Genomic DNA, 15,533 nt, shown 5'->3' with positions numbered 1-15,533 from the left:
TCCGTTTAGGTTGTACTTATAGTAACGACGACGACCATCGTACATATATTGACGTAAAAGGCAATTAGAAAGTAGAAATCGGTACTATTGAATTTGGACAAACCGGAAACGTTTTTGTACTGATATTGCAAACAACTTACCCTAACCTAACCTTCCTAGGCCTAATACACGCTATTTGAGGCCTAAATATAGTACATATATGTGCTATGTTAAGCCTAGGAAATTTAAGTTTGCTTTTTTTAGCTTCATTTTTTGTCAATAGATAATAGAGTGAATAGTACCAAATTCTACTATCTAACTGTCCATTACGCCTGTGTAGTATCTACACAAGAGGATAGTTGATATATATAACAAGAGGTACTACCTATCTTTTCCTACATCTAACTTATTTAAACACCGAGATAAAATACACTCTAATATGGACTAAGGCAGCATCTGGGATGCTCTAGGACGCAGGTTCGAATCTTCGTCATGACTCTTGTGGATTTGTTCGCTCTAAAATTGAGTTATCATAAATTCAATATAGAGCACCTCTTGACTCCTCATGGCGGGAATTGTTTACAAAAGGTTACAGAGGCACATAATGGGCTCAATCAATGAACCGCAAAATTAATTTAGCTCAGCAAATTATAATCTTGATATAAACTAGCTTAATATGCATGTTATTAAATATGACAGAAAAGATTCCATGATTCTAGCACGTTGTTTTAGAGTTAGAAACTCAGAACGAAATGTCCATGAAGCATAGGCTACAGTGAGCCCGTGAAAAAACATTCTAGCAGGAATCGTCTCTGTATTTATATTCTCCTTTACTTGGGAAGTTGAAAAATTAACTCTCTAAAGTTTCGTTGACCTTGTCAACATTTTGAAAAGCAGATGTGAATGAGGTAGATACAAATTAGCGGAGTCGACCGCACCCATAACCAAGAAGGGTGAGGCGAAGTAGGTCGCGTGAACCCATAGGCCTTCTGCAGTTCCAGTATTCTTATGATGGTTGGGGCAGTGTGGCCCCAGTTATTCTCTCTTGGTCTTGAGTATGATGGGTAGTTCTGAGATGTGGGTGACACTTAGCCATGAGAGGCGAGTGGTCCACACTGAGTCTTCCTGTTCAAGTCCTTAATGCCAACACGGACCTCAAGACTCCTCAAACAAGGGGGAGGGGGAGGGGGTCAATTTATGTGAATTAAAACTGAGACATTTGACATTTATCTTAGTTGATTTAAAAATAAATATATATATATATTGACAAGTGGAGAATGTTACCACAATGGTTCACCAGAGGGAAGTGAAATGGTTCAAGAATGACAAGAACGATTCATAGTTCATCATGAAGTTCAGTGTTCCGGCTGGCTGGCTCGCCGAGTGGAACAGCTTGAGCATTCCATCAGAGAGCGGTCAACGCCAACGAGTCGTTTACCACATCTGAAGGTGAGGGAGAAGGGGCTCTTGACCCTCCTTCAGGGAGTGGTCAGCGTAGCTTTTACCCCCCAACACCTGAACGGTCGTGGTGAAGGGGGACGGGGTAGGGGCAGTTTACCTGATGGAGAACACCACGGCGGGTTTTTACCGCGTGTCTCAGCTTAGTTGTGCACCCCCGACGCTGATACTCACGTCCGCCACACCCACAAAAACTGACCACCTTGTCGCACTACCAAGTTTTTTACGACATTAGTTTGTGTGTGTCGGGCCTTATCTGCAGACTGACACGAGTGTATTAACCACCATATGTCCTTCTTGAGGCCAAAATTACACTTAAAAAAAAAAACTAGATTTTTTTGCTACTTGGCACAATGCATAACTTCCTGCTTCATCGAACCGTTAGATGCTTTTTTGTTTTGGCCGCTGTGAATGCTATCAGCTTCCCTCTTACGTCAGCTCACTCTCACTCTTATTTTGAAAGTGATGCTCTCGTTTGTTGACCCTTACTCGACTTCCCAATGTCTTCTGTCCTTGACACTTAGTTTCTTGCTCTAACACATTCCTAGCTTCTCTCTTTTACGCACTGTTAACTTCTCGCTCCTTAATATTGCGCTCTTCTGTCTTAAGAGACACTTATCTTGTATTTCCTAGACAGACTCAGCAAGCTTCTCCTAGACTCTCTTGGCTACATTAGTTTCTCCTAAACACTTTTGGTTCCCTTCTCCAATACACTTCCGGTTACTTTCTCCAAGACATTTTCAGCTACTTTCTCCAAGATACTTTCGGCTACTTTCACCTAAACACTCTTGGCTTCCTTCTCCAAGGACACCTTCTCTAGCCAAATCCATATTTGGCTAGATACCTTCTCCTAGACACTATTAGCTTCTTTCTGAGAGAGATGCCTCAGGCTGGTGGGCGAGTGGAAAGCGGAGTCCCGCAGGGTTCGGTCCTAGCTTGGCCTGTTGATGTTCCTAAGCTGCGGAATTACCTTCCCAGGGCAGCGAACTCCTCATGTCAATGTTTGCAGATGGAGGAGGACTTTAAAGTGTTAGAGGAAGTCATTGACAAACCTCCTGGAGTAGGCAGAACAACATGTCTCTGAGATCAACCCCCAACTAGGGTAATATAATGAAAATAAAGCAGATAGGAGACCAGTTTGAATTTTAACCATAAAGTAGGGGGAGGCAAATTAAAAACTAGAATGAGAAGTGTTGCATATCTACCCTGACATCAGAGGCACTTATAAACATAATATTAACAGGATATGGAAAGCCTGTTTTCCTAGTTTTAAATCAATTAATTTTGCAAGTACTGGGAGGTGGAAGGGCGTGGGAGAGGGCGAGGGAGGTGGACACGGAGGTCAGAGCCCCGCGGGAGGTGCTGGTCTCCGGACACCCTCAGCCAGGCTGCTGTTGGTGCCTGGCGGTGCGTCCACCAAGGATAGTGGCGCCGGTCGTGGCGCGGGTGCCAGCGGGAACGCCTGCCTGGTGACTGAGGAATGGTGACACGTCGACAAGGTGGATGGAAAAATTACTAGGAAATGAGAAGGGAGGGAACAAAGAATGGAAAGACTCTGGAAGAGAAAGAGCAGGATAGTGAACACAGAATAAGAAATATCGTGATCGGAAACAAGCAGGCATGTAGAATGACGAGAATAGGTAAGACTGGGAACGGAAAACCCCTTGGAGTGGAGAAGACTGGGGGCGACCGAGACGACGTGGCGTGCAATATACCCCAAGAACGTACACTGGAGAACGACAGTCGTATCCTAGTCAAAGTTGGTGAGCGACGGTCGTATTCCAGAGTCAGCTCAGGAATGAACTTTTACTTCGTGCAAGAAGTTACATTTGATGTATGTTAGTTGGACGCAATGCTTTCTACCCGCCTGTACCTTTAAGAAATACATAAATGAGGACGCAGAACCCACGGACGAATAGAACTCACGGACGAACAGAACCCACGGACGAACAGAACCCACGGACGAACAGAACCCACAGACGAACAGAACCCTCGGACGAACAGAACCCACGGACGAACAGAAACCACAGACGAACAGAACCCACGGACGAACAGAACCCACGGACGAACAGAACCCACGGACGAACAGAACCCACGGACGAACAGAACCAACAGACGAACAGAACCCACGGACGAACAGAACCCACGGACGAACAGAACCCCCAGACGAACAGAAACCACGGACGAACAGAACCCACAGACGAACAGAACCCACGGACGAACAGAACCCACGGACGAACAGAACCCTCGGACGAACAGAACCCACGGACGAACAGAAACCACAGACGAACAGAACCCACGGACGAACAGAACCCACGGACGAACAGAACCCACGGACGAACAGAACCCACGGACGAACAGAACCAACAGACGAACAGAACCCACGGACGAACAGAACCCACGGACGAACAGAACCCCCAGACGAACAGAAACCACGGACGAACAGAACCCACAGACGAACAGAACCCACGGACGAACAGAACCCACGGACGAACAGAACCCACAGACGAACAGAAACCACGGACGAACAGAAACCACGGACGAACGGAAACCACGGACGAACGGAAACCACGGACGAACGGAACCCACAGACCTACGGCATCTGAACCTTAAGAAGCTTCTGAACATAGCTTCACTTCTGTGCTCAGTGGGAACTCCTCCCTCCTCCAATCTCTAAATTTCTGGGCTGCCTTGGCACTTTCGCTCTACTGACTCGACTAGTATGAATTTTTATCTCGATATTCATCAGGAAGGCTATTGTTTCTCAATGCATGACATCCTTATGTGCTCAGCAAGTCACCCGAGATTGTTATTGCTGGAATGAAGCTTTCATCACAGTTTCACTTTCTTTTCCTTCTTCCATCCATAAGCCATTGTGTGATGGGCCTTTCTCCAAAGACATTCAGCTGTGGCGTAGTCTTTAATGCTGGCCGCAGTTCACCATTATTATTATTTTTTTTTTGAGATATATACAAGAGTTGTTACATTCTTGTACAGCCACTAGTACGCGTAGCGTTTCGGGCAGGTCCCTGGAATACGATCCCCTGCCGCGAAGAATCGTTTTTTCATCCAAGTACACATTTTACTGTTGCGTTAAACAGAGGCTACAGTTAAGGAATTGCGCCCAGTAAATATATGACATATACTTACTACTGAACCCCAGTTGTTTTATCTTTGAAAATTCTCAGTGCTTCTAGTTCAAAGGGGTAAAACAATTCTTAATACACTATCATACAAGATTTATATTAGTCTATAATATATAATAGTCTATAATTTATAATCTATAAAGATATAGATTAATATTTTCACATTGATCTGGTTATATCCAAAGTTTTCTAAAGGATGTGACAAATTTTTATATTCATACTCCCATCTTTTCGATTCCCAAGTTCTTTATGCTGCCAATAGATAAATATCTGGGGTGCAGATGGTCCAGTCTCTACCTCTCTCACCATCTACTGTAGAGTTCCGCAAGGTTCTCTACCGTCGCAAATATAGTTTTTTACTTGTAATCAGTGGTCATCCGAGTACATATAATGCTATGTACTATAATGCTGGTGACTTCACTCGGCTCCCTCTCTTCTCTTGAGGTTATCTTGAGATGATTTCGGGGCTTAGCGTCCCCCGCGGCCCGGTCCTCGACCAGGCCTCCTTTTTGTTACACACACCCCAGGAAGCAGCTCGTAGCAGCTGTCTAACTCCCAGGTACCTATTTACTGCCCTCCTCAAACCTTAAGACACGGTTTCCTCCCTGCAGCTCTCCCTGGCTCGCACCTGTACAGACGTGACACATCTCTGTGGCCTCTTGCAATAAACTGATCATTAATATCGATAAAAGAAAGTTTTCTCCAAATACGTGAAAACTCAGGAGAGCAATTCATCTCATCGCTCCACTTGCTCTCACTATCTACGCTCGTGTTATCGGCCTCCTGCCGCGAAGCTGCTTCCCTTTCTCTTTTCTACCGTTGCTCCCACTGCTCCTGCTCTCAGGAATTATAAGTTGTGCATGCTTGTGGTCAAGCATTATTGAATGGGTAACTTGGCCTTTTCCGGAAACAGATCAATTACTCACTTATATCGTCGATATTATAATAGTCGATATTACTTATATCGACTTATAATCCAAATAGAAAATATTAATTACTATAATTCCTATCGAGAAAGTATGGGAGCCATAATTGAAGGATGTGATGGCCTGAGCCAGCAGGCGGGGGTGTAGAGATACACGTGAGTAAGCCAGCAACGGTAACACTCTTCCTCTCTGTTCAACAGTCCCGGTGTGTGTCCACTCACACCCACACCACATGTGACTCCCATATCCCTTTCTCCGCCGGCGTGTGCCCCGTCCCCAGTGCTCTATGCCCGGGTGCTTGCGTCGGGATCCTTCAAGAATTTTGCACATGTTTCCTACAATAAACTGTGGATTGTTTGCCTATACCGCAAACTTTACTCATATCAAAGTCTTAATGTACTTGCTGCAGCTACCAGTAACTACTGAAGGGCTTGTCAACCCTTCGTCACTAACCAATGGGAGAGAAGGGCTGATACGAACAAAACAAGGTGTAAAATAAGAAGATAAACAAGAATCATATTGCCTTCCACTCTCCTAACATGGAGGACAGAAAAAATGTATATATACTGGTTAGCATTGTGAATGTGTGGCCACGTCTGTGGTAGAAAATAATAATAATAAAAAACTCTCCTACCTATAACCATCCACCCGCGCCTACACCCATCAGCGCCGACGACACCCAAGTAACCCACCAACGACACCCACAAACCCTATACAACACACATCGAAACACGCGGACCAAGAGCTAAAGCTCGATCCTGCAGGCCCAAAGGAGGCTATAGTAGGTGGAACATAAGGATCTAGACCTCACTCCCCCGTACACACTGACAGGTAACGACTGATAATTGATAAACACACACACACAGGAGAGAGAGAGAAAAGAAGGGAGAGGAGATATGATAGGGACATATAAAATACTCAGAGGAATTGACAAAGTGGAAATAGATGAAATGTTCACACGTAATAATAACAGAACGAGGGGACATGGGTGGAAACTGGAAACTCAGATGAGTCACAGAGATGTTAGGAAGTTTTCTTTTAGCGTGAGAGTAGTGGAAAAATGGAATGCACTTGGGGAACAGGTTGTGGAAGCAAATACTATTCATACTTTTAAAACTAGGTATGATAGAGAAATGGGACAGGAGTCATTGCTGTAAACAACCGATGGCTGGAAAGGCGGGATCCAAGAGTCAATGCTCGATCCTGCAAGCACAACTAGGTGAGTACAACTAGGTGAGTACACACACAGGTATCTCAGCTAAGCCACTGGGAAATAAGAAACACCATCATCGTTGTAAAAGCAGTAAGCAAGACTAATATAAACAAAAACGGGAGACGGTTGAGGCTAACGCCACTTTCAAGAGTATAATAATCAAGAGAGTCGAGTCATTACAACGGGCGACCGGTGGCTGAAGGGTGAGTCTCAGGAGCTGGAGTTTGACCAGCAAGTATAAACACAGGCGAGAACAGACACAGGTTCTCCCAGACCCATTCTTGCCCGAACGACCTTTCCAAGTGGCCAAGAGACTTACAATACCTGACCCACTTCCAGGCCCACGACATCTATATATATATATATATCTGACTACCATGGGACTAACCTTTGTAGCTTTTATTTGGTTAGGCAACTAAGTGAACACTGTGTCAGTATATGATAACACTATGTCAATGGTATAATCGGTATAATATAATGACATGTGTATATACATTCACACGTGGTTGGGGACGTGGATGAGGCTGGTGTTTGGGGGCGTAGGGTGACGTGGATGAGGCCGGTGGTTGGGGGCGTAGGGTGACGTGGATGAGGCTGGTGGTTGGGGGCGTAGGGTGACGTGGATGAGGCTGGTGGTTGAGGGCGTAGGGTGACGTGGATGAGGCCGGTAGTTGAGGGCGTAGGGTGACGTGGATGAGGCCGGTGGTTGGGGGCGTAGGGTGACGTGGATGAGGCCGGTGGTTGAGGGCGTAGGGTGACGTGGATGAGGCTGGTGGTTGGGGGCGTAGGGTGACGTGGATGAGGCCGGTGGTTGAGGGCTTAGGGTGACGTGGATGAGGCTGGTGGTTGAGGGCATAGGGTGACGTGGATGAGGCCGGTGGTTGGGGCCGTAGGGTGTTGGTGGATGAGGCCGGTGGTTGGGGGCGTAGGGTGACGGGGTAAGACGTGTGGCTGACCTCTATAACTACCACAGCGCCACTAACCAGCTCACCCTTCACCTCCCTGCTGGAAAGTCTACCACTTATTTCTGTCGCTTTTGGAATAAGCGACAGAAATAATAATTTTAATGGTAATAAAGTTATTTCTATTATTTCACAATATACAACACAGCAACTATTGTCTATGGTGTTTTGAGTAAGCTAAATGAAGGCTTACAAAACTGAAGTGAAAATCTAGTTAGGTTCACCTGTCATCTCCACCTGACATGCTGACTTGTCATGCACGAGGGTGTCACGTCTGCTGACACACCAACCTTTCCCGTTCACCAGGAAGATACTTTCCAGTTTAAATAAAATAATTACAAAGATCAAGATATGTCATCCATACTAGGTCTAAAACTTGACAAACTTAGCACTATTTGCTCTCTGTCACACAATTTACTTAAGGACATTAGAATAAGGGAGTCGCAGCTCGACAGTTTACACAAAATTAAACAACATTATTTACTTAACTACAGATTTACAAACATTTATAACATTTCTGAATTTAAACCATTATTAGGCAGCTGCCATCCAACCCTCCAACTCATACATATAATCGCAACTGAAACCTTGAAGAAGTTCAGTGGACAAACAATCCTATTTTTTAATCAGTATTTGCCTATTTATATGTATATATCTTGACACATCCAACTTTTCATACACTGTTTCGTGCCCAATGTGGATTGATATTTTCAGGACCGTATTAATCTTGCCCTTCATCTACTCCAGTCATCCGTTTATACAATTAAGTCATGTCCCCATCTTACTCAACACCTTTATTGTGAGTAAATTAGTTTTCTTAGTCTGTCTTCATAGTGGTTAATAGTTCGTGTGATTAACTTAGTTATATTTCTCTTTGTGATATATATGTACATGTATAATATCAAGAATATGTACATGTATAATATCAAGAATATGTACATGTATAATATCAAGAATATGTACATGTATAATATCAGGAATATGTACATCTATTCTACGGTACAGTCCCCAAACTGTACCTCATAACTCAAGTGGGGGTCTCAGAAGAGCAAGATGAAACTGAAGGGTACCACTTGTATAACTGTTATTAAGAATATGTATACTACGTATAAGCAGTTCGTTGAAATGATTGCTTCAAAAGCTTAATAGTTCTGTAGTGGTCTTTTTCACACGGAGAGTGAAAGAGTCACTCTCCGTCAGTCATATATAAAAAAAAAAAAACCAGTATATAGGCAAGACAACAACATCTCTTTCCAGGCGTTTAACGATGCATAAGCAACAGGGCTCCATTAAGGAACATATAATCTCTTCCCATAACCAAACCATCGCCAGAGAAATCCTAGTAAACAACACAGAAATCATCGATAGATACAGCGATAGCAGGCGGCTTGACGTTTGCGAGGCACTACACATCAAGAAGTCAACACCAGCAATCAACAGCCAATTATTGCACAACTATATTCTACCCACCTCAAGACTCCGCTCCAATATAGAAGCATCAAGAAATATGGACCAATAGGCTTTCTACAAACACTTCTATTCAATACCCATTGTTTCTGTTCTGTCTTGTGTTGATACTTTTAATACCCTATTAATATCCCCTCATGTTCTGTCTTGTGTTGATGCCACGTCACGATATGCCACATCATCCCTCCCACCTCACTCAAATGTAGATATAATAGCAGAGATACGTAAGTTCTAATCAGTTGTGTAATTGTGAAGTCTTTGAAAATGTAATAAGTTTTACGAAACGCGCCCGTGTCGCGTCAGACTAGAAATAAAAATGAATTTTGGAGAAGTGATTTTTTATTTACCTCCAACAGTGAAGCGTAATGTACGAAAGATTGAGAAAATTCGTGTTAGAATTATTAATCTTACTTTTTCGGTCATATTTAATAATATATATATATATATATATATATATATATATATATATATATATATATATATATATATATATATATATATATATATATAAATATATATATATATATATATATATATATATATATAAATATATAAATATATATATATATATATATATATATATATATATATATATATATATATATTAATGTTACCATGGATGCAATTTGCAATCAGAAGAGGTATGTACATACCGTTGGTAAATGTGGCAGACATGTTACCCGCAGCTCTCAGCACGAGGCCAACATTATCTTACCACCATCACTCCTCCCCGCCACTTGCCTCCATTCTTTACCTCAATTACATGACAAAAACTCCGTTGTGTTTTATTGCAGGTGACTACTTAATGAGGAGCCTCAGAAAAATGACGGACTTCCCTCCCAGTATGGGAGCGGCGAGACAGTGCTGGACGTGTCGGCAGCCTCTGCCCAACCAGTTCAACAAGCGGAGATGATCCTCCAGTCGGTTCTTTCTAAAAAGGAATTAATTATATAAATTACACGGTTACTTAGCGTGTTGCAGGTCTGCGTTCAATTCCCGACCGGCGAAGTGGTTGGGCACCATTCCTTTTTTCCCCCGTCCCATCCCAAATCCTTATCCTGATCCCAGTGTTATATAGTCTAATGGCTTGGCGCTTTCCCCCTTGACAGTTCCCTTCCCTTCTCTTGAGCTGATTTGTACGTATTTTTTTCTAAATTGTATTTTTCTAATGTTATTTTTGACAAGATCTTTTGTCAGATCTTGTCAAAGATACACAAGATTTAGTTTGTGTAGTTATGTACTCACCTAGATGTGCTTGTAGTGACCAGAGAGAGCTACTGCCATCCCCCCCCCCCCCCTCCTCACAACCCCTGATTTTCAAACTATTTGTATTTTAAATCAATACATTTTTTATTATCATATTTACATTAAAAATTGTGCATTGAGTTGTGCAACAAATTTGTCTATTCCATTCCATAGCAACAACACCTGTACCTGAACAGAAGTGACTGAGCTACGAGGAAAGACTGGGGGAAGAATTAGACCTCACCACAATAGAGGAAAGAAGGAAACGTCAGGACATGGTAACGACATGAAAGATTTTAATGGGCATTGTCAACGCAGGGAAACGATGTTCGGAGTGAGAAACAGTTGAACTATGGAACACAGATGAAAATATAAACACACAAGTGAAACAAATATCAGAAAAGGTTTATTCAATATAAGCGTTGTAAATGAATATAAATAGTAAGCTCAAGGAGTGGTTGAAATTAACTTAATACAAACGCTATAAGTAAATATATGAAAAACTAGTGACCAGAGTTACTGCATTTCAACTACTAATGGTTCATAAGGCAGAGTCTAAGAGCTGACGTTCAACACTACAAGGACATCTAGGTGTGTATAACTATGTGAGTACACAAACACACACATCCTCTCCCTCTCGTAGTATTGTATGTGTGTGAAGGCTGAATTAGGTTCTCATTAACCTCCACAAAACAGTAGCTAACAAACTCAACAGAATATGATTCCATACGAAAAAAGCACAAAAGTAAAAAACAATCTTATTGGCACTATTGCATAAACCAAAATACACCATTTTTTTTACAAGATCTTATAGATTTGCAACATGTTGTAAACCTCACGACAAAATTATATGCAATCTTACCAAGGGGGAATCGTGCACATTGACACGAGAACAAAAACTGGTTGGTCTTGGAAAACAGGAAAATAAAGTTAGTGTAAGGACGAAGAGGCAACCGAAAAAAAAACTTCATGTGTTTGTAAAAAGTCCGAGAACTGAACAGGACACGCCAACCATAGCTTGTGTTCACAGTACCAACCATAGCCTGTGTTCACAGTACCAACCATAGCTTGTGTTCACAGTACCAACCATAGCCTGTGTTCACAGTACCAACCATAGCCTGTGTTCACAGTACCAACCAAAGCCTGTGTTCACAGTACCAACCATAGCCTGTGTTCACAGTACCAACCATAGCTTGTGTTCACAGTACCAACCATAGCCTGTGTTCACAGTACCAACCATAGCCTGTGTTCACAGTACCATGATTACATAAAGATTACAGAACGATTACATAAAGATGCTTAACTCAAATGTAAGAGACATGAGTAGAGAGTACCGGAGACATCCCACTGAAAGTAACCAAGATTTGTTTAAAACTGTGAGTCAAGTAGCCGGGGAAGAGAGAAGATTAAAGAGCGGGAAAGACAATGGCTTGACTTTTCTGGCACTATTGGAAGAAAAACATCTGCAAGACAAGTATGGGCAAAAATTCAGATAGCTAAGGGGGCAGAACCCGGCCAGCGGCTCACAAAGACCCCCAGGGTAACGCTGAGGAACTAATTCACAAGTGGAGTGATGCAGCATCCTCCTCCTCCCTCCCTGCAGAAGTAAGCAGGGAACAGCTCCTGCGACATGATGACAGAAGAATCAGGATAACAAGAGCACTGTCTAGTGATGACGAGTTTGGGAAACCAATCACAGCCCAGGAAGTAAGGGGGGCTATGAAAAAAGGTAAAAGTACAGCACCTGGTGAAGATGGCGTCACCTACGACATACTCAATGCACTTTGTGAAGTGTCTGGGAATCCATTACTCCACCTGTTTAACAAGTCATTGCTAAGTTTAACAAATCATTCCTAAGTGGAGTGTTGCCCACACAATGGAAACACAATAATTGTTCCCATACCGAAGCCGAATGACCCTGGCAATTACAGACCTATCAGTCTCACGTCATGCACTTGCAAGATGCTTAAAAGGATTATCCTAAACCGATTGTTGCACAAAATAGGCAGGCTAGGGGATGGGGGTCAATGGATTTGTTAAAGGACGGAGCATAGCAAACTGTATAGTTAATTACTTGGCTAATGACACGGCTAGGTACTCTGTATTTGTTGACATCAAAGGAGCTTTTGACAATGCACAAGGGATTGCGATCCTGGACGAGATTACATGCATGGGTGTCAAGGGAAGACTCATGAAATGGGTTGAAGACTACCTCACAGGGAGGAAAGCCGAGGTCTGCTTCAACGGAGCAGTCTCCAGAACAGTGAGTATGGAACTCGGGACCCCTTCCCCCCCCCCCCCCAAGGAAGAGTCTTAAGCCCCACTATTTAACATACTTATGGACCATTACCTAAGAAAATGTGGACATCTAAGAGTCATTAGAAATATGTGTAGAATAATAAACCCCACATTGTTTGAGCCAGGAAAACACTATTTGTCAAATATTGATACTGTTCTTAAAAGATTTCCCCATTTTGCACCCGCAAGATAATGTACGATTTTAAAGGTTAACAAATGTTAATCTTCTTGTTTGATAAGTTGTTCACTTGAGACAGTTAAACAAGTCCCAACTGTGTCTGGGTACAAGTGACAGAATGATCAACCCAGCGGGTTTTCTTCCTATTGGGGAGTGTTGTACATGCTGCTATGGCGATATGTTCACTCACAGGGTGAGTGGCGCTGCCCAATAAACTCGCCCCTCGAGGCAAAATTTAAAATTTTAAAAATCAGAACATATCAGGTCAAGATTGCTTTGACCTTAGCACTCGCTAATTCAAGACGTTTTTCAAAATCACAGACTTAATCTTGAAATAAAAAAAAATAATAATGCTTGGTAAAATTAGCCGCAGATTATAATTTGTGGCAACTATCATTATATGAAGAGTTCTGAGTATTTCCTCCGTATGAGCATAGAGTTAAGGTTCTATAAACATTAACATAACACTCACTCTCTCTATCTCTCTCATTTTGCTTGAGTTGTACGTAGACCAGCTTCACCTAGTCCAGCTTCATCCTCCTAGTTCCCAATTCACCTAGCACCGTCACACAGCTCTCCCGTAACCTAGCTCGACCCCGTCAAATAATTCCTCACGTCAATTTAAACCAGCATGAAGCCAGGCTGCCTACCGTGAGTGGCGTTCAACAGGCATAATGAGTTGCTGAATCTAAAACAACAACAACAACAACTGGGGTCCGCGCTGAGTGACGGCCAAACAGCCGAGCACAACTGTGGCGCCTCTCTCCAAGCCCCGCCACCCGCCGAACACACACTGAAACTACGACATTGGTACAACGTTCGAACAAGTTTTAACACTTCCTAACCAGTTATAACAACCAATATGGCAAGTTGTAACAACGTTCTAATACGTCATAAACACGTTAAGCCAAGATGTAACAACTTTATTACAAGTTGTAACAAGCGGAAAATAGAGACAGTTTCGGTTTGCGTTTCCAGGGCACCCACACCTGCTCCCCACCAGGTCATAACAGTGGATAATATACTTCATAATAAACGCAAATCTAACATGTCTTATCTCATTCACCTGATGGCTTCGCCAGTTTAGGAACGAGCAGGTGTCAACCTGCTTTATCCTCGCTGCTGCTCCGGCTAACTGCGAGTCCTTTTACGGCGCGGAGCAGTCAACGCTTCACAACCCGAGTTAGACAAAACATGGAAATGAAGGTTAAGCGCATAACAGTTCAAAGGAAATGCAGAGAAAGAACGGCACGGAAGACATGGAAACACTTATTAGTTCACAAGAAGTTGGGTTGCCACCCCAAGGACGACAAAGACGTGGGTGCTGGGGGAGGGTTGGAGGTGTGCTTGCGGGGGTGGGAAGGGGGTTGGCGGGCAGTAGAGAGGGGGTGGACGGCATGATACTGCATGACCCGGTTAACAGATGCCACACTAATCAACGGCAGGACTAGGCTAGAGTACGCGGCGATACCTGGCTAAGATATGTACTAGGCTACTATTGTATCTGCCAGGATAGTGAGATATCTGACCAGGAATGGAGGATACCTGTCCAGGGTACTGCTACACCGCACCAGGATACAGCAATACACCTAATCAATATAAAATATCCAGGTAGGATACGGGTGTTCGTGACTGGAACGCGACAATACCTGTCTAGAATACTGGACGAGGATGTGACAGAGCCCGGCCAGAACACACCTCGGGCCCCGCTGGTAACTGATTAACTAGGCTATGAATATGACAAATATACTTAATCTGTCACTCAGTCGCTCACTCAGGATATGATAAACAACAACAACTTATTAATAAGATTTTCTACTAATATTTATCAAGCTTAATAATAATTTCTATGATAATACTAATAATTTCTCAAGGTACTCTACTTAAATGGATATTTAGTTGACTAGTACAATCGCCTCTGCTGTATCTGCATTCAGCATAGAGAATTCCAAGATCATATTTTTTATGAGTATAATGACTTGCTCATCCCTGACAACAATTCTAGTCCCTTTCACTACTTCATTATTAATGATGTTATAGCGATTATGTTTTCATTATATTAGCACGCAAAGCATATTTTTTCTTATCTAAATAGGACCTATGTAACATTAAAAAAAATTTTGTGTAATCATCGTATTTCGTATGTTGAACCTACTCTTGCAGGGTTGGTAGGCTGAGTACAGCATGTACGGTGACAGGATGACCGACTGCTACATTACGACGGTAATTAGCTGATTATCACGTTGCGCTGAGATTTAACAGCGCAGAAGTTATTAAACACAACGGACATGATCATACTGAAGCCAACGTACGAGTCATAAATACTCGTCGTCCAAGTAAGACAAGAACGAGTAACACTTTGTGGGCCAGCCAGAGGCTTAGGGCCCGAGCTGGACTATCCCTACAAAGAAAATATTGAAGTGACCATCATGAAACGGAAAGCGACATGATCAGTGTCTTGCGTGTCACTATCACCAGAATGGGGATGGTGTTGTGTGTGGTGCACTGTGACTCACCATCCAACCTGTCCTCTCCAATAACACAATACATTGTATTTTGACGTGAAAATCCTCCACGGAGAAATTATGATGTACTGAACTATAAATCATGGCGGCTCCCAGTCACGTTTTCTATGCGTGGGTCACTCGGTTAGGTTTAAGT

The 15,533-nt window shown here is 42.9% G+C and overlaps 2 protein-coding genes across 2 annotated transcripts; one reads left to right on the top strand and one right to left on the bottom strand.

The window, feature by feature from the left end:
• Nucleotides 1-3,327: 3,327 nt before the first annotated feature.
• On the top strand, nt 3,328-4,050 carry LOC138367972 (semenogelin-1-like). The gene has a single exon (XM_069330259.1). The coding sequence runs from the start codon at nt 3,328-3,330 to the stop codon at nt 4,048-4,050; it is 723 nt and encodes a 240-aa protein (XP_069186360.1).
• A 3,168-nt stretch (nt 4,051-7,218) lies between these two features.
• Nucleotides 7,219-7,578, bottom strand: LOC123761566 (uncharacterized). Its single transcript, XM_045747582.1, has one exon. It carries the CDS (start codon nt 7,576-7,578, stop codon nt 7,219-7,221), a length of 360 nt encoding a protein of 119 aa, XP_045603538.1.
• Nucleotides 7,579-15,533: the final 7,955 nt, after the last annotated feature.

Source organism: Procambarus clarkii, chromosome 24 (assembly GCF_040958095.1).
Source record: "Procambarus clarkii isolate CNS0578487 chromosome 24, FALCON_Pclarkii_2.0, whole genome shotgun sequence".
Lineage (NCBI taxonomy): Eukaryota > Metazoa > Arthropoda > Malacostraca > Decapoda > Cambaridae > Procambarus > Procambarus clarkii.
The sequence above is the reverse complement of the archived record's forward strand: the minus strand, read 5'-3'. Positions and strand labels throughout refer to the sequence as shown.